Genomic DNA, 20,251 nt, shown 5'->3' with positions numbered 1-20,251 from the left:
ATTGGTTTTGTTCTGCCTTCTTGATTTAAGTTTCTCAGGATCTTGGCTGTATTTAGTCCCACACTACCCCTCATAAAGCTGAGAATAGCGCTCTTAGAGTCGCTAAGGACAGTATGGGTAGTTGGGTTCATGATGACCAGCACTATGACCACTTTTTCGGCCTCTTTGATTATTGCGGCTCTAGTTGAGGCAACATTTACGATTCTAGATTCTCCGTCCACGGCACTCAGGTTGTATGTGTTGTGTCCCTGGTTGGTGGCACCGACGAAGACCCCGGTTTGGTCTTGTTCGTGCTTTTCGCGTAGTTTGTCTGCCCTGGCTTTTCTCCTGGCGTCGTGCCTGCCCACCAGAGTGTTTGGGGGTATTAGCTTGATTATTAGGAAATGTCTGATTGCGGGAGATAGTGGTGATCTGCATTCCATGGTGTATATGGGTTTAACGCTCAGTCTACTCAGGATGTGTAGTCCCGTCATCGTGTCTGAACGCTGCAAGGCCGACTGCGTGGTCACGAGCTCAGAGTCCTTGGTCGTGCCACTACGCTCTTCTTGTCTTCGCTCGCTCATCCAAACACTAATATATAGTACTTATGGCTGGAACATTCGCCATCCCATGGTGAAGTTAAACCTCCCTTGGTACCCATACTGTCACTAACACACCACCGGTTATCTGCTCTGCACATTACATGCCCTTCCCAACTCACATTCTTCATTCTAATCTCAACTTGAAACCAGTTACCAGTATTTACTCTCCCTACTGCTGGATTCCAGTCTCTTAAAGTTATCCATATGATTTTCCATTCCATCGCTCGTAACACAGTTCCTATAGCATCCTCTCAGGCTTCTAGATATTCGCTACCAAACACCCCTGTACCTAATAACACATAACGTTTCAAATACTACTTTACTTAGGAGCACAACCTGTGAACTGTGGGGTGAAGTGAAGTTTTTTTAACGCGACAGCGTTAAGGGCCCCGTGTCACAAAAAATCCGGCGTCCGCGTTGGTGTCGGCATCAGTGTCGGCGCCGGCGTAAGCATCGGCGTCTGTGGCGGAGAAATTCATCCCGAGCCACCCCTACCACACAGGCCCTCCTCGTGGAGCAAGGGGTTAGTGAACAAACATTGAATTGGTCAAATAAGTAAAATCCGTCAGAAAAATCGTAAAATACGACCTAACTGCAACCTACAGCCATGGCAGCGTCGGATTGTAATTTGAATGTACGAGAAAACATAATTCTGTTAAGAGGAAACTCAAACACAAACGCCTTTTCCAGCATTTCTACCATAACAACAGCGGCGCGCTCGGGTATGTTACTTGCAGAAACACCGTCCAGATGGCGCTCGCTTCCTCGGCAGCGTAAGTTTCCAGTGACTTTACCGCAGCGTAAAACGGTAACAGCGCGCACAGGCGAAGGTGGAGAAAAATGTCACAGTCTTGCCCGAAAGGCAAAGCATCAATTGCGATAGCAAATTAGTAGAGAGCTATTCGGAGTAGGAATAGTAGTTTTATCGGCTGCATAAACTTGGACACATTCGCTTACTAACTGAATTAACAAGCCTGGTATCAGCGCGCACAAGCAAACATGAATACATCACACTCGATGACCGCAGACAACCACTGTAAAAACGCTGGCAGCAAGCGCAGCCGCCGCAGCGGGCGAAGGTACGTGTGGTCTATCGCTTCAACGGAAACTGAGCGGCGAATGCACACCACATACAAAGGTCAGAGCCGTGTGGAGATAACAGACGGTGGGGGCGAGCGCCACCGCCACGGGCAAAGTACGAGCACCGTTGTTGGCAGAGTAGAAGCTGCGCCCCCCCCCTCCTGCGCTGCCTTCCCGCTTTCTTGCTTTCGCGTGGAAGATTGAGTGGCAAGTTCCGCTTACGCCCGGTTGCAAGATAAGCCTTTGGTGCCGGAGCACATTCATCGTCGCCCCGCTTCCCTCACTCCCATACCCCCACAGCCTTTCGCGCGACGGTCGCGTTTGCTTTTCGCCGTGCGTTCGCTCTGGCCGTGACAGCGCGCGTCTCCCGCGCGCTTTCTCTCGCGCATACGGCACGCGGCGACGATTTTATCGCCCTTGGACTTTATACGGAACCTCACGGCGACGGCTACGGCGACACCGACAGCAGAAATCCGGCCGAAGTGTCCATATAATTGCTATCGCAATAAAAAGAAAGCTGCAGTTGCCGGGAATCCTGACAAGCATTGAGGGATCTTTGAATGCTATCATGTTCAATTTTTAAAGGCGGAGCTTAAGCGTACTTCATTTTTTAAACTCTTAAACCCATTAATGACCTCCTGCTGATCTGTTGGGTGAGCAAATAGCCAATCTTTTAAGGAGGTAGGTAACCTAATGAATCTTGACCGAGGGTGCTATTGACGAATGAAGTGAAGTACTCGTTAAACTTGTCGGCTAATACTGTACCCTTACATAATTTCTTGTTAATTAACTGCTCGCCAATATCAACGGTTGCTCTTTTAGAAGAAATGATAGAATTAAGTTTATTCCATATGTTTAATGTCAAAACAACCATCGAGCTTCATGAAGTAATTACTATGTTTAGCTTGCTTTTCTATTTTAGATAATTTCATTCTGTAAATCTTAAATTCGTTAAATAAACTCACATCTTCCTTTGCCAAAAATACCTGATATAACCTATTTTTTTCTTTAATGATATTAAGTACCCTGGAAGTGATCGAAGGTCTGCGGACACGCTTTGGCCTCTTTAAGGACCTATAAGGAAAGCGTTCTCTGTACACAGAGCACAAGGTAGTAATAAAGAAGTCATACGCGAGATCGGCGGAGCTACAAGATAATATGTTGCTCCAATTTAATGTATTAGCTTCTTGTTAAAAATGCGTGGCCATCGCAACATGACTCCTTTCATTAAGTGGTATCTCTAAGCGGGTAAAGTATACGGGCAAACAATCGCTTATCGCGGCATCGAGAGCCCCTGCCTGTAGTGGATGCATGGAACTACTTGTGATGAACAAGTCTAGGAGACCAGAACTAGCAGCGGTAATGTGGGTGGGCATAGTAATTACATTTGTGGACAAGAACGAAACAAGAATGTCTGAAAATCGAGCCTGTTTATATGTGCTGCTCAACATGCCTATGTTTAACTCACCACCGAACATTAATGTGCAACTGAGATTCTTAATAACCGAAAATATGTTTTCTAGATGTTGAATAAATGCATCAATGTTACCCTCTGGAGGCCGATGCATTACTACAAACACATATTTCTGGCATTTTAAATTTTAACGTTAGAGCTTCTATGTCATCGGTACACAGAGACAGATCCTTATTCCTTTCATACTTCAATCCTGCCTTTACATGTAAACATACCGCACCACTCTTTTTAGATTTTTTATTCAGGTTAACCACATTAAATCCATCAAGATGCATAACGTCAATGTCACTGCGGCACGAAGTCTCTGTCATCGTAATGACAGAAAATGAGAAATCGAACGTTTTAAGAAATAAAGTAGTCGTTCGAGCCAGCTGTTTGCATGTTAATGTGGAGAAACGACACCGGCTGTTTACGCCGTTCAGCTACTTGCGAGTTTAGTTCAGATGGACTTGAAAACATTGTAGTTATTTGTAACGAAAAAAAAAATCCTATGGCTTAGACTACTTGTGCCAAATCAGCATGGCAAGTGTGATGCAAGACTGATGGCTTCTCTATCTTCTACATGAAAATTCTGCCCTGTCACACCCATACATATTTCTTTTGTAAGGAAGAAGAAGTGCCGGTTAGTCAGGCATGGTTCGAGAAGACTGGGCTGGATCGTCCGGCATGGGCCGAGATGATTGAAGGGTTCGGCTTCGAAGTTCCAGCGTTGATGGAGTCGTACCCAGCACTCTCCACCAAATGTCAAGGTGTTTATTAATGTCAAGGTGTTTATTGACAGGATTTAGAGGTCGAACTCGGTGCGGCAGTCAGAACCCTGCGAGCAGTCAGGACAAGCCCCGTGCATAAAAGCGCTGGTGATGCGCCTGACTAACCGGCACTTCTTCCTTACACTTTGTTTTTTCACGCCTTTTCTGCCGGACCTTACTGAACAGAACCTTAATTTCTATGTAACAACAAAGTCACCGATGGTCTGCGTAGAGGGCGAGGGTGCGCATAATCCCCCGGCGCCTTCGTTGCCCGACCACATTCGGAAAAGTGCCCTCGGGCACACACTGCTCACTTCCCCACAAAAGGGAGGGGACACTCGTGGACAGGTGGCTTCGCACCTGACTTGAACTGACGCCTCTCTTCCTGGAATGGGCCAGCTGGTCTGTGGAGCGGCCGTGAGAACGCGTCTACTTTTCCAAGAGCCTCCTCTTCCTATAGTGTCGAGACACGTACTCTTTGTAAGGTGTAGAGACATGGTGGCGCCGCTGATCTTTTCCCGGCGGGACAGCTTTTCAGCCTCCCGCTGGTCGCCGAACGTAACAATACATAATACATACATACATACATACATACATACATACATACATACATACATACATACATACATCATACATACATACATACATACATACATACATACATACATACATACATACATAACATACATACATACATACATACACATACATACATACATACATACATTACATACATACATAACATACTAATCTACATACATACATACATACCTAATCTACTTGGGTGCGTGCTCGCGCCCAAGTGTATTTCAGTGCATGAATGACATATATTGAGACGGAATTGGGATCGAAATGAATTACTTCTTATTGACAAGAATAGCTTTTGATGTACCGAATAGGTGCAAGGAAGCACAAGTAGCAGTGTCACATCAGCTTGAATCTTTTGTCCATAAAATTTATATAACTTCAAAACTTCTTACCTCTTTCAGTGGTGAAGATGTTTCATTTGATGTTTTTGTTCAAAACAATGAAGAGGAAGCCAACGTTACAGATACCTTTGCGAAATGCGGCCAACTTAGGATACCTGAATGCAAGCTCGGCGATGTGACCTTCGAAAGTGGAGAAGGTAAGAAACCATGCCTGCTTCAGGTACATATGGTGCTGAAAGGAATGTAACTTATTTATTGGTCAATTATTGACTGAGACTAACTGTACGTTCTGGGACTAAACAATATGAGAAACATCGCAGAGGGAAGCTCCAGATTTATTCTGAATTTCTCGAGTTCTTTAATGTACACTAAAATCTTTTACTCGGGCGTCTCTTGTTTTCGTTCTTTGTGTCTCCAAGTTTTTTTTTGTTTTTTTTTGCGATAGCTGTTCAGTAATTTTTCAGATTACATAAAACACTGTCACCATAGTACCTGCGTAATAACAAACATCATCACAATATAGCAATGCAACAACAAAATGAAATGTACGAAAGAAGTCACCGTTGACGATATCGAACGTGCTAACAGCAAGACGCTAACAGCAAGACGCTACAGCCATCAAAAAAACAAAAAGTCGACGAGGCGCCAGTGCTAAAAGCAGCATTCCCTGACACTGGTTGCGGTGAATGCAACGGTGCATGAGGCAATAAAGCACTATCACTGAGATCAAATAAATTAGTTGATCCCAGTGGCAAAACATGAAAGACAAAGTAGAAAACAGGAGAACGCAAATACCATATTTTGCTAAACCAGGCTGTTGGAGCACTAGTGCAAATGTTTTCCACAACAGATATCCCACGATTAAGTGCGAGTGTTATTGCACATACCAATGCATTAGCTGTCGATTTTTATGGCTCACACTTTGGGGGAAACTGCGGTCTTTATTTTTGCAATCTCCCATTGGCGAAGCTCAGCTGCCTTGGCCTGAAAATGGACCAAAGCCCTTTTGCTCAGCAGCAGAATGCGGCAGATAATTGACAAGCCTGGCACAAATGCAGTCAACAGATCAGTACTAGTGGCACACGAATAGCCATTTTTGTATTCAAATGCGAATCAAACCATGCCAAAAGCAAATTGGATCAAATGAAATATCGAATATTTTTCTAATAATGAACAGCCGTTTCAACAATTATATAAAGCCTTGTTCACATCCTAGTATTCACAATGTTCCCAAGTTTCTGTAATTTTTATTATTAAAAGCACAAATGGAACAATAAGAACGAATAAGCAGTTTTTTCGCATACGCAGGAGACTCCGGAAAGTGCCAATGATCACTGTATAGCCGGTAGTCTGGCTCCCTGAGCGACATATAACCTGCTCTACTACATAAGTTATGTGTTATGCCTATACATTATTATTATGACTGCGGGGGTGAACTTTATCGTGCCTTTGCTCCAATTTTATGATTGTGTACAGTTGAAGTTTTGAAATATTCAAAAGCTATTAGAAAAAATATTTGCATTTACGAATACCGACTATTCGACTCGAAGACCGAATCGAATAAGACGCTATTCTATCATTATTGGAGAGTTTGCGAATATTCGCTCACCCACAATCAGTACGTGACACGAAAATTGCTGCTTGGCTAACTACACAGCTAGTACAGACAGCACAGGGCGGCTACTGCGAACTCGACTGCAAACTGCAACGAAACGGTAAATTCACAGGTGATGTTGAACTTAAAATGATTGTATTACGGCCTAAGAAGCATTTTTTTCCAAGAGATATCTTCATTGATCCACTTGAACATGTACAGAGAGGTCGCCCCGTTGAAGAGTAAGAATCTGCTGGATTTCAGATCAGCTTTAGGGCTCCACATCACTTTTAAAGCTCAAGTTTGGAGCTTCCGACTTTAATTTTCTCTTTTCTTCAATATGTTCTACGTTTCAATTTTCTTCTCCAACAAGATTTCTGGCAGACGGTTCTGTCGAGTAAGTATGGTCACAGCACGGTGCCTCGAAGGCACCTTTCTGTTCATGCTTTAAATGTCATATGCGGACATTTGCATGCTTTATTATCAAGTCTAAGCAAATATGCGTGTTTATTAAGCCAGAACTGTGACAGTTTTCTAGTCAGTATTAAAAAATCGCTGTTTAATTCTCATGTGTATTACTGCACTCTAACTTGGGGAAACATAGCTGCATCAAGCCTGCAGAAACTCATGGTAACTCTAAAAAAAAGGTCTTCATTCATTAGAAGATTCCCTGTTTTTAGACCACATAGAGCCACTATGTCGCAAAGAAAAAAAAATAAAAATTTGCAGCCTAGGTAATTGTAATTTTGTAATTACTAAGAAATTACAAAAATACTACACTGCGTGGAGCGGAAATGTTCCTAGAGTTAGCAAGCTTTAAAAACAACACCGTTCTTTATGGAGACGGATATTGCCACGCGTACTTATTTATGCTTTCCGGTGACGGTCTTTCACCGGCTAACAAATGTTCAGTGTTATTGCCCAGCGCAAGAGGCACCTCTCGTAATCAGAAGTTTATCTAATGTTATCGTTTATTCTATCTGCTGTTTATTTTGGCGGCGAGCCTTGTGTAATCAGATTGCGTGCGCAACAAGAATAGCAGTGCACATTCTAGAACCTACGCGAGCTCCAGCAATTACGCAGGAAGGTTCAGTGAGTCATATATAAATAGCCGACGCGTCTGATGCGTGTATCAGGTTTTTCGATGATGCACAAGTGTGCTCACCTCTATCGTTGTGCTAAGTGTCACTTGTTTTTCTGGGCACAGGTTCACCCAATGTGATGTTGTTTCGTGTTTTCGTGACTTGGTTTTGTGGCTTGCGTTGTGCCACTGTGGTTGTTCAGCACCACAACGTCACAATATCAAACCTCATACTGCAATCCTTTTTCGCGGACCAATTATGGAAAGAACAAGGAGAGAAACTGAAGCGCTCAATTTTTCTAAATCACAACCGTGTAAAGCCAGCAGGCAATTAATGAAGCCAAGGAAAGCATAGGGGTAGTTAGCTGTGGTTGAAATTGAAGTGTACAAGATTGAAATGTAAAAATGCATTACGCATGCGTTGTACAACGCGCGCATAATGCGAAAGTTGTGGGTACGGCTCCCTCCAGCAACAAGTTTTTCTTTTCGCCCACTTTAATTTTCTCTTTTCTTCAATATGTTCTACGTTTCAATTTATGTGGTCCCTATGCTAAGGAAAGACTTGCATAGATACCAGCAGCCACACTGAATGAGTTATACAGGAAGGCATCGACATCCTGGCCATTAGTAACATAAAAACTTATTTGACCTGTTTGTATAACTTTTTTATATAACTGCTCATAATTGCATTTTATAATTGTCTTTGTAGCTGCTCATGTTTTTATAATTCAACTGTAAAACAAATTGACGTGTAATTGCTGCTCTTTGGAAACTTATAGGTTAGTCAAGCAGTGCAGGTGCAAATTTTTAAGGGCTCCGTGTCGCAGAAAATCCGGTGTCGGCATCGGCAGAGTTGTCAGTGAGCGAAAATTTACGTATATATTTAGGTATATTTATATACCACGCACTGCTATATGACATGCGATATATTCGGGTTATATTGCCACACCATTCTATCCACTAAAGTTGCTCCTACCTTGCCTTACATTCTTGAGCAAGTTATTCTTTGAAATTTTTAGAATGACAGCCCACCAAACAAATCTCATTAAACAAAATACCGACAGCGCATGTCTTTATGTTAAATCTCCTCACACTTAAATATTAAAAGTGCGAAAGAATAACAGAAACCTGAAAATGAAATAACTTTTCGTGTCGCTGTGTACTACCTCCGGGAATGAGTCCACGCAAGAGGTCGCGTTTCTACCAGAAAGTGTGCATTCGTGCATAGCGTTCGCCGACAGCGTTTCCCGGTAAGCATTACAGTCACATAAGCTGCAGTTGACAAGAAGTATGAGAAGCAGTCAGGGATCTCTGAATGCTATCACGTTCCATGGAACTCGTAAAAGTGAAGCTTTTTAAGCGTCGTCTAAATTCTTTATTGCGATAGCAATTATATATATGGACACTCCAGGCGCATTCCTTCCATCGCCTTCGTCGTCGTCGTCGTCGCCATGAGGTTCCGTGTAAAGTTCAAGGGCGATAAAATCGTCCCCGCGCGCCGTGTGCTGTATGTGCGAGTGCAGGCGTGCGAGAGTGAGCGGGCGATAATGGCTCAATCTCGCGCACGCAAGGGAGGAAAACGGGAAGGAAGCGCGCGGTCTTCTCGCGCGCACGCTTCGGGCGGAGGGTAGGGAGGGTGGGGGGGTGTTCTACTCCGGGCGGCCGTGCGCGCCCGCCCTGGCAGCTGTATCTTGAAAGCCATCTGCGTCGGGGACAGAGTTCACCGTGCGCTGTGTTTTCGCGGCTTAGTTAGCGTTGATGCGAGACGCAGCACTGTCAATTCGCTCAGTGCCACCGCGCTTCCTCACTCCAGCGTTTTGACAGCGAGTTTCCGCGGTCATAGAGTGAGATGTGTTCATGTTTGCTTGTGCGCGCGTGACACCACACTTCTTCATTTAGTTGGTATGCCTATGTTTACAAGTTTATACGGCCAGTAAAACTGCTATCCTTACTTCGTATAGCTGGGGGGGGGGGGGGGGGGCTATTCGGTAAGAGTCCACCTAGTGGACAGTCGATCCACTAGGTGGACACTTACTAGAATAGCGCCTTGTCCACTAATTTGCTATCGCAATGGATGCTTCGCCTTCCGGTCAAAAGTGCGACTGTTTCTCTGGTCACCAATTTCCGTTGCAACATTGCATTATTTCTGGAAAAATATAAATTGCGTGATTGACTGACTAGTAGATTGATTAGTCACTTTTATTTCCGTCTTGACGTAATTGAGTTAATAGTATAAAGGCAGCCACAATATTTTTTGTTCTACAAACGCTTGCTTCTTTTCCCTTGCTGCGCTTAATGACAAATGAAATGGTGGTGACACGCTAGCTACCAATGGTTCACATGGTGACTCCACAACATCCACTCCATACCTTTTTTTTTTTTTTGATCAAGTAAAAAGCAATACACTCATTTTGTTTCAGTCAACCCTGCAAATCAATGCAAAGACTTGGAGGCTATTGCCAAGGACTTCGGCATGGAATGCAAATATAACGAAAGCCATGGTACCACATTTTCCTGTGATAATGCCATAACCCAGGCCATAGGATCAGCAACACTAGACGGGATGCCTTTCGAGGTTTGCAAGCGTAAGTATAGTTTAAGGCAAGGAAATTTTCGATTTTGCTGTGACTGCACTATTTGCAAGAGGTAGGCATTACTTGTTGCTGGGAGCCTTTAGCACAATTGCTCCCTTAACCAATCTGCTAACAGTTTTCCAAAGACAACACCATACCTTGCGCGTCAATGATTAACAGCGCCCTACTGGACTTGCTGGTACATATTAACCCCAGGGTAAACTTATTTCAGTGTAAATTGAAGAAGAAACGTTGTCACTGATAGCACCTGGTGATCCCTAGGTACTAGCGATGCAAAACTATCAGTAAATTGACTATCGATAGCATCGATAGCTTTTTTTAACTATCGATAGTGTAAAAAAACTATCGATAGTATTATCGATAGTACTATCTATTCTGCAATCGATAGTGCTACCATGGATAGTGAAATCGGTGTTACTATTGATAGTACCATCAGTAGTCCTTGTACGTCCTTCTATGTACGTATGTACATTCATGAGCAGAGCGCTGTTTAGAGCGCTGGATTGTTGTGCTGCGGAACAAATCATTGTGCGCAACTGCTGCATCAAGAGCAACGTGATCGTTCGTTTTTTTATGTCCATGCAGCTTCAATTCAGTTCAAGCACTGACCTTGAAACCCAGCAAGCGTACGTGCTGAAGTAATAATTACACTCGAATTCAGCTCAGAAGGAGGCACGCCAAACGGTGCGTCTGGGGTCGCTGTTGCCAGCAGAACAAGGACACTTGCGACACTAACACTTTATCCAGAAACTGTACGTAGGGAGCATCTGCAGAGCTCGATAACGGGTAGACTGTGATAAAGAAGAGTCCTATCATAATTACCACCACCACCATATACCACGCACTCAGGGAACCTAGTTTATGCTGCAATGAGTTCACGCGGTTGATTTCATACTATCGATAGTACTATCAAAGCACTATCCATATCGCTATCGATAGTTTTTTTTTTACCATCGATAGTTCTATACGGACTGAACTATCGATACTATTATCGATAGTTCTGCATCCCTAAGGCAGAATCAGTCACTTCGCTTAGTGCCTAGCTGAAACTACCCAATACAGGTACAGTCTGTTTCACACTTAGGGGAAATCTCGGAGCGCATTGCGTCGCGATGCGGCGAGCAGTGGAGTCGGGTGCCGGAAGCAGCTCGCGCAGGCGCAGACGGTCGAGGCGCGTTATCTTGAACCGCGTTGACCGCGTTGATCGTCGGGAAGCGTGCTACATGTCAAGGGCAGTTCATCGTTACTGCGGGCACTGAGGCGGTAATGTTAACTAAACGTTGTGCGCACATTTTTGTGTTTCCTTGTCGCTGCGTATTACGGTAGCACACGCAGTGAAGAAATATGCGTGCATGCACTCAGTTCCTCGGCCTTTCGATAGAACAAAGGAAGCGTGCTGTCAAAAGAAGTGTGTAGAACCCCATTTTTGCCAATGAAGGCTCAAAGGTTGGCGTTGCACAACGTTTAGTTAACATTATCGGCTCAGTGCCCGCAGTAACGATGAACTACCCTTAACAGTAGCACGCTTCCCGATGATGCGGCCAGCGTGCGCCGCCGTAGCAGTCGACGCGGTTCAAGATAACGCGCCTCGACCGTCTGCACCTGCGCGAGCTCGCGAGCTGCTTCCGGCAGCCGACTCCAGCGCTCGCCGCATCGCGATGTAACGCACTCCGAGATTTCCCCTAAGTGTGAAACAGACTGTACATACATGCAGCAAAATCGATGACCAAAGTGTCGGCTACCAAACAACAAACCATGACCATGTGGTCGAAGCAATTGGTGTTACTCGACACATAGCATCGCGGTGGCACGAGCGTTTCTTCTGGGACTCCTCAAACCCGCTCGATAGCTGTATGGAATAAGCATCTGCGAACCCACTACCTGTTCAATGTCCAATGCTACCACTCCTTCAGCGAGAACAGAACCAAAGAACTTGTCCCTTTTTGCAATCTACCTGTGTCGGGGTCTCTCAACAACCCAAGCACGAAAGCTGGCATGATCTTCCCCTTTACACTTGTTCAGTCTTGTGAACTTCCCTTAACTGTTCACTGGAATTACATATAGAATTCCACAAACATTTACGAGTAAGTAGGCCTTTTTTAACCACATTGCGAAGCTCCAATAAAAATACAGTAGAACATCTTCAGAGTAAAGATAAATATCATTCTGAGCAAGTTAATATACCTTCGAAAGCTCATTTCCACCCTTTTGCATCCGGCTTCAATTCATACAGTGAACGACAATGTTGTCTGTGAGACAAGCCAGAAAATAAATTGCCTTTGTGTGCTTGATGCTGGTGTCCGGAACTGTTAGACTTAATAATTGACATATTCACTTGTACTGCGTCTGCTGCGTACGTGTGCACGCACACACGCTCGTGTGCGTGCGCACGCATGCACGCACGCACACACACACACACATGAGTATGCTTTTTGACACATATAGCTCATTGAACTAAGGTAAATTGCGACATTTTGAAGGTATCAAGCGGGCATGCGGAGGTCACACTATTTATTGGCAAAGTGCCTTTGCCTAAGGACAATTTAACTATATTTTCTCCATTTCATTTACCTGGCCCAAACATGCAGCATGGACAAGTAGCACTATCTGGTTTCTGACAGCACTCTTATGATTCTAACTCTAACAAGGTACCTAGGTGTTATATCACAGAAATTCCGGTTTCAGTGCTAAAACATTTTATGCGCACGGAAAGCCAGAAGCCACAAATCACTACTCAAGCCAGACGTTTGCCCTGACCTAAGGCACAAGAATTTGTCAATAATTGGGAAGTGTACACCAAAAGGTGTTTAAGGAAATATGTAAGGGCCTTTAACTAAAGAATAAAAGAATAAAATGCCGTGTGCATTTACCAGAATATTATGAACTGTTACAGCACGGCCATGCAACGAGACCTGCCAAGGAGATGAACGAAAACATTGCGTTCTCGAATCCTGTGTCTGCAAACCACAGTACAAGTATGACCTGGAATCTAGACAGTGCAAAAGTGAGTTTGGTTTCAATACAAAATGCAATATACAATTAACAAGTATTATTTTACCGTACAATTGACAACGACGCTGGTACAACACAGAACCGCATCATGTTGTGCCAACTTGTTATGTATCCTACGTTTAGTTATGTACTCTAAGTTCTGAATTATTCAGACGTTTGCTTTCTTTCACTGCTCCATTTCTATGGTGATTGTAAGCCACTTGTGCAGTAGAACCCTACTAATACATTTTAGAACATGTAAAAAAATATGGGCAGCTTGCACTAGTGATGCAAGGCTGGAATAAACAGCGAAGCTTGTGATCGACCTAGCTTCTTCCAGGTTTTACTAGGTTTGACTAAGTTTTGCTAGGAAATGCTAAGTGCTGCTAGGCACAGTATTCCGAATTGGCTCGCCGCCGACGCGCAAATTCTCGCTCGGCCGCGCGACGCGTTTCAAGATGAGCGGCTTCTTCTTGGGGTGTCCGGATCTTCTTTGGTCATCCCATGTCAAGGCTACATGTACTCGCCACATAGTCAACGAGAGTTCTGCCGCCGTCGCGGCAGCTCCGAGCTTTATCTGCCCAGTGACGTTACGGCCAAGCTGCGCATCCACACTTGCCGGGGCGTGGCTGGTCGAAACCTGCCGAGCCGCCGCTAGAGGCGCCTGCTGCAGTCACGGACACTGCGTGCGTTCGGCGCGAACGCGGAGAAACGCGGACAGCGTCGGCAGCAGCTCTGCGCAATGCCTCGTTGGTGCTGCTACAATTTCTTTCTCTTTCGCTCTCATTTTGTATTTCTCTCTCCCGAGCATAGCGCGCGCCGCGCGCATTGTATCTTTTCCTCTCCTTAACGTCCCATGTCGAAGCAACATGTGCACGGCACGGAGAGGAGGCGAAGCACACGCCACTCCGCGAGGTGGTTGCTAGGCAACGCGCGGTGACGTCATCACCAGGAGCATTTTTGTTCGCACTACGCGGCGCAACCAAGAGCTTAAACTAGGGAGCCTACATGCAGGCGCTGTTTTACAGCGCTTGCGTGTAGGCTCCCTAGCTTAAACAGTTCCGCTGTTAAATAATGTGTCAACCAGGAAAGTGTAAGACCCAATCACACTTGTGGCAGTGCTTCGAATAAGACAAAAAAAAAGGCGCAGATCCCACGCACGGCAGGAACTGATGCTATACGGAGAATTTAGCAGGTACCTGGCTATCCAGTATTGTTTGCGGTTCTGCAAGCCAATCCCAGATGAACCAACGCTTGTGCAAATTGAGAGGCTGTGTGTGTGTGAGTCGGGAGCGTACTCGTATGCAACGATTGACAGCAGCACGACGACGGCTACGTCGAAGACGATTGCCCGGTATGGCAGCAAAATTATATCTACGCCGGCTGTTCGACACGAGCTTACGACATGACGATTTTTAGGTCCTGCATGGCTAGTGGACGAGCGTAAGCGAAAGAAAGACGAATTGTGATGTCATCAGCAACTATGTGTTTTACCAAAAAAAAAAAAAAGAATCGTACGTACCTTATGTCATGTGGTGTACGGTAAAACGACAAAGACATTTGAACTTCGACGAAGAAATGTTAAAACATCATTAACTTGGGCAATCAATGAATTGGTAAAACGTCACACAGTTTCTAAGCAGTGTAAACTGCTACGGGGAAGGTGCTGGGGAATGTGGGTCGGTCCTGGAGATGTTGAACTCTAACACGGCGCCTCAAAGTACCAGCTGTCACAAGAAACGAAGACAAGAACGTGGCACCCGGTGCACGCGCCGAGTGTTTAAAACAGCTGGCTGCCTTTCGAAAGAAAGAATTATGCGTTTGATAGTGGCCTAACTTTAAAAAAAACTTTTGTTCTGCAACAAAACGTGTAGAGCTAACAGTTATAGAATGCACACATTGGCCCCAGATGGGCTGGTGTTTTTAATGCGCACAATGAGCGTTGTACATACTTTTTTGGCATGTCAGAAAGAGGCAATAAAGAAAAGTCATGAGTCATTCTACTCTGTGAAGGTGGATGACCAGCGAAGCTGTTTAGCACACGACCTAGAGGTGACAAAGTCGGGTGACACAGTCGAGCCGCTTGCGGCTGGCCTCTCGGGAACGCTCTTCATCGGTGTTTGCAACCGCCGCCGCCGATTGCATTCTCGCATCCGCTCTCGCCGCCGCTCTTCGTAGGCGGGCTGCTCCTCTGCAGTGCTCACTATACGCGACCTCCCCATTACGACGATTGGAGAAGTGAATTTCAAAATGGAGAACGGCAGCTTGTCTTGCCGACAACGCACGACAGTGCCACCGCCAGGGGAGTGTGGAAGGAAACTAGGCACGCACGAGCTTGATACGACAACAGAGAGGGCGGTGTGAACGTAAACATAGCCGGCACCGGCCACACTGCGGTAAATCTTTGATAAACTTTTATTATCTACCAGAGAGTTTACTGATCTTAAAAATGGTGCCTAATGATAACTAATTTACTCAAAATCACGAGGCAGCATCCACGAACCTGGGTGTGGAATGACTGTTTGTGCTTTCGACTACATCAGCCATGTTGATATTGGCGACAAGCGATGATTTGAACACGGCGATGGCGATCCTTCAGCGCTACACGGCAGGTTCGTCAAAGTGACTGTTTTCAGCAGCAACACGTGGCGGTCAACAATGTGGGAATGTGTGCTTATTCTGCCGGTGCGAAGAAGGAAGCTGAAGAAGCAGAAGACTGGTGCAGGGGTGGTCACGGACCTACTATTCCTAAAAAAATTATTTACTGCCCGATTCATGACCGATCACCCATAGTGGGTTGTGCCATTTCAGTAAGGAACAAGAACAAGGGCCTGCAAGCCTGCAAAACCCCAGACTTATATACAACATATTGGTTCTACCGCCAAGTGGTGCCGCGGCGATGGTGCGCTGCAGCGGCTTTTAGACATAACAACCGAGAAAGTAATACACATGATCCTACGGACACTAAACAGGACCGGTTTTTTAGAACGTTCATAACAACCAGGAACGTATTTGAAAGGGCGTTGTTTGGAGCAGTGGGTTGAGCTACCCGGCCCGAGCTCGCCAGCAAGGAGTAACTACTGCAATGCGTTGTTGATGTGACTCGAAGAAGCCTGACTTGATTTTCGCTGTGTAATATATACATTTGGAGGGCTCCATCATCAAGTGTTTGGGGCATGTCATTTGCGCCCTCTACATCCCCCCCCCCCCCCTTTTCAGGGCCACGAGTTTGCAGCAATGCAAAGCCAACTATCCAATCATATTGGTTTGCGTAAGAAAAACTAAACAAGCACACACCAACAGCCTGGTAATAGAAAGAAAACTGAAACCTTAACCCTGCAGTCGCATTGGTTTACTTCCGCAACATGGCGTCGACGTTGACGAAGGTCTGCTGCGAGTTACCGTTCTGTAGTTATTCTATGGTTTTCGGCGTCTTCATGCTGTCTAACTTGAGTCAACGCGTCTTGGAGCGTCAGTTTTGGGTTTCGACAAAGCTGGTCCGACAAGCGACTGTCGAGCAGGCCCACGACGAACCGGTCGCGTAGGAGGCGTTCTTCGACGTCTGCTGACGATTACTTGCACTTTTTCAACGTGTTTTGGAGCGTTGCGTAGAAGGCGTCCACCGTTTCACCTGGCGTTAGCGTACGTCGGTGGAACCGGGTAGATTCGTATACTTCGTTGACCGGTTGAACGGATGCACGAAGTCGACCGTGAGCGCCTCTTTGACGGCTTCGAAGGAACGGTACACCTCGGCGTCGGTCATGAGCGAAGCAAGAATGACCCGTGCTTGAGTACCCACGCAGTGCAGAAGCGTGCGCACTTCGGATTGAGTAGCCATGCTGGCCACTGCCTTGGATCGTCGAACGTGAAGGGTGGCGGAGAGCAGAGAGTGATGCTGGTGGTTACCAACGGAGTTGCGGCCAGCTCAGTATTCGACATTCTAACACCACGAAGGGGCTATGTTTGGAGCGTGGCTGAGCTACCCTGAGCTCGCCAGCAAGCAGCGACTGCACCGCGTTGTTACTGTGACTCGAAGAACCGGTGCAATATATACATTTGGAGGGCGCCACCATGAAGTGATTAGGGGCATGTCTTTTGTGCCCTCTGCAGTATCAACAAGGATCTATTGTACTTTCTTTGCTTGCTGACTGGAGTAGCTTCTGCAGCACTCACAAATCACGCGCACTGCCACAAAACCTTACGAACACAAATTATGCGTGTTTTACATCACTTTGCACCCTCCACTAAGCAAAATGCAAGGCTTTTGCAACCAGTCATATGGCAAAGTTCTATCTGAATTTCTTTAAATTATATCATTTATTGTAAAAGGAAGAATATTTCAGCATTTTAAAGATAATTTGGCTCCCCCTTCCCACCATGCAACACTCTCTAAAGGTAAAAAAATATATCGCTACAGTGCATACACAGCTAGTGAATGCTCAATTACACAGTTCTGATCAGATCAATCTTACGCATAGCGCACTGTTCGAAATTTATTTGCAGAATATTTGACAAGCACGTCATAAGCAGCCTTGATGAGTACGAGCAGCGTTATCACCGGCACGAATAGCAGCCCAGATTACGTTATAGACATGCAGACATATCTACACATTATAAAACAAATATACGCAGAACACTTATGAATGAGTACAAAAAGTTTTGTCACTCGTTCTGGACTGCAGCACAGACTGCACAACATACACACTGCATGTCGATTTACATTTCCCATTAAGATTATTTTACCGCGAAAGCATTATATGCTCCATTACGCGAAAATGCGTCGGCGCCGGCGTGACCAAAAGATGGTACCAAGAATGGCCGACGGCGCAAATAGTAAAAACACGTAAACAAATGCAAGCATTGACGTGAAATTTCTCAGGGAGGATCCTGTAAACAAAATAAATTAATGGCATTGAAAACAAAATTTCCTACATTTCGGTCTGGGTGGGAATCAAACCCGGGCCTCCGGGGTAATTGACGAGCACACTTACCAGACGCCACGGCGGCTCCACGGTTCTGGCTGACTAAAGGTGTGCCTAGTGCGTGCGTCGTTGCGCACGTCACGTCGCAGCCATCTGGCTGACTAAAGGTGTGGCCTAGTGCGTACGTCACTGGGCACGTGATGGCGCAGCCAATGTGGAGGACGTGGTGCCAAGTCATGAGTGTAAAAAATGAGCGCGTTCATGACATTCCGAGGTCTACTGACGGTATATAATGCTTTCGCATTCCCACACTTAAACAGTCTTAAGTGTCTCAGCCAAATTTTCTTTTTGCTGTTGAAAACTGGCCAAAGCACATAACATTCAGTCTTACGTATAATTCATAGACTTCACTTAATATTAGCAGTCTGTTTTCATACAACTGCTAAGTCGTACATATTATTTGGGCTGCCGTGCCTCCAAGTGGGCCTTTCACTGGATTCTCAGTCCGGTCAAGCAATTGAAAACTTCCATGTCACCATTGCTCATCTTCAGGGCATTCTTTTTTATCTTGCTTTTATGAAATAAAATAACCGAATTAAATTTTGCACAGATATATGCGAGGCCATCCCGAATCTCTGCCATCGAGAAGCAGAGTGTGTACCCGGTGTAAACTACCAAAACTTCTACTGCCGGTGAGTATAGGGCCATGTTTCACGGAGCTGTTTGGAAAACATTCGTTTATTTCATCAATTAGTTGCGATAGTAAATAGGATGTGAGGGGGAGTGACTCTGAATTAATGAGTCGCCAACAACTACCGTTAAAGGCCCACTGCAGCAACATTTTGGGTCACGTAAGAAGCCTAGTTTCAGATAGTGTAGATACAGAACAGCCTTCGTGCAAAATATCATGCTTGATATACGAGTGGACGTGTCACAAAAAGCTCGCAAAAGTAGAAGTACTTCATACGTAATTTTTTTAATGCCGAATTTCCGTTTGCCGGAAGTGATGGTTGATTAAGAACACGCAGATCGTGGGCATGACCTCTGAGACTAGCCGTTGCCCGCGGCTTTCTATGGCACACAGAGAAGTCTCTGAGACCACGTGCTGGGCATGGCCTTTGAGATAAGCCGGTGCGCGCTCTCGGAGATCACGTGCTGGGACTTGCGTCATACTCGACTGCACATGTCGTCTGCTTAGATCCAGACTAAAAGCTGCTAATAAAAAAATAAACCAATTACCAGCACTGCAGCTTCACCACGATTGCTTCAGCAGTATATACTACACGTTTATAACCAATTTAGCTTAAGCGAAATTTTGTTGCGGTTGGCCTTTAGGGAAGCACCAGCTTCTCACTAACAACTAATCCTGCCTATTAAAAATCACTTCTCTTAGCCAGCTCTCGCCTTGCTCTTCTGTGCCCGATAAGGCTTCTCGTCCTTAGGAAACGGGAAGCTATGTATATATTTTCCAAGACAACAGTTGTAGCCCAGACCACGGCCACTCGATCTTGCACTCTCTGGATCGAGCGGCTGAGACGAAGACCAGTCCCCTCAAGAGTTTGTTGTTGGGCTAGCCGATACATGGGTTTAAGCACAAGCGTAAGTGGCTCACCAGTGAAATCAGTGATAGGTAGTGTGAAGCCGCGAAGGAAGCGAGCGCAGGAGGAGTAAGGCGCCTGGAGGTGGAGAAGAGAATCGCGCGCCGGGGAAAGTACGAAGGAGCACCAGGAGACGAAGACCAGTCCCTTCAAGAGTTTGTTGTTGGGCTAGTCGATACATGGGTTTAAGCACAAGCGTAAGTGGCTCACCAGTGAAATCGGTGATAGGTAGTGTGAAGCCGCGAAGGAAGCGAGCGCAAAGAGGAGTAAGGCGCCTGGAGGTGGAGAAGAGAATCGCGCGCCGGGGAAAGTACGAAGGAGCGCCAGGAGACGAAGACCAGTCCCTTCAAGAGTTTGTTGTTGGGCTAGTCGATACATGGGTTTAAGCACAAGCGTAAGTGGCTCACCAGTGAAATCGGTGATAGGTAGCATGAAGCCGCGAAGGAAGCGAGCGCAGGAGGAGTAAGGCGCCTGGAGGTGAAGAGAATCGCGCGCCGGGTAAAGTACGAAGGAGCGCCAGGAGACGAAGACCAGTCCCTTCAAGAGTTTGTTGTTGGGCTAGTCGATACATGGGTTTAAGCACAAGCCTAAGTGGCTCACCAGTGAAATCGGTGATAGGTAGCATGAAGCCGCGAAGGAAGCGAGCGCAAGAGGAGTA

The 20,251-nt window shown here is 45.7% G+C and overlaps 1 protein-coding gene across 28 annotated transcripts in view; it reads left to right on the top strand.

Annotated features, from left to right (window-relative positions):
* Nucleotides 1-20,251, top strand: part of LOC119456284 (neurogenic locus notch homolog protein 1-like) — a 183,577-nt gene that overhangs the window by 149,487 nt on the left and 13,839 nt on the right. For 26 of the 28 annotated variants that reach the window (XM_049669689.1, XM_049669663.1, XM_049669662.1 and 23 more), the window contains 4 exons: nucleotides 4,874-5,010; nucleotides 9,909-10,073; nucleotides 12,976-13,086; nucleotides 18,606-18,687. In XM_049669689.1, coding sequence (XP_049525646.1) covers nucleotides 4,874-5,010; nucleotides 9,909-10,073; nucleotides 12,976-13,086; nucleotides 18,606-18,687 — 495 coding nt within the window. The remainder of the gene's footprint in view (nucleotides 1-4,873; nucleotides 5,011-9,908; nucleotides 10,074-12,975; nucleotides 13,087-18,605; nucleotides 18,688-20,251) is intronic. The other 2 variants (XM_049669665.1, XM_049669664.1) reach the window with 2 other exon arrangements.

Source organism: Dermacentor silvarum, chromosome 6, assembly GCF_013339745.2.
Source record: "Dermacentor silvarum isolate Dsil-2018 chromosome 6, BIME_Dsil_1.4, whole genome shotgun sequence".
Taxonomy (NCBI): domain Eukaryota; kingdom Metazoa; phylum Arthropoda; class Arachnida; order Ixodida; family Ixodidae; genus Dermacentor; species Dermacentor silvarum.
This window is presented reverse-complemented; position numbering and strand designations above follow the sequence as displayed.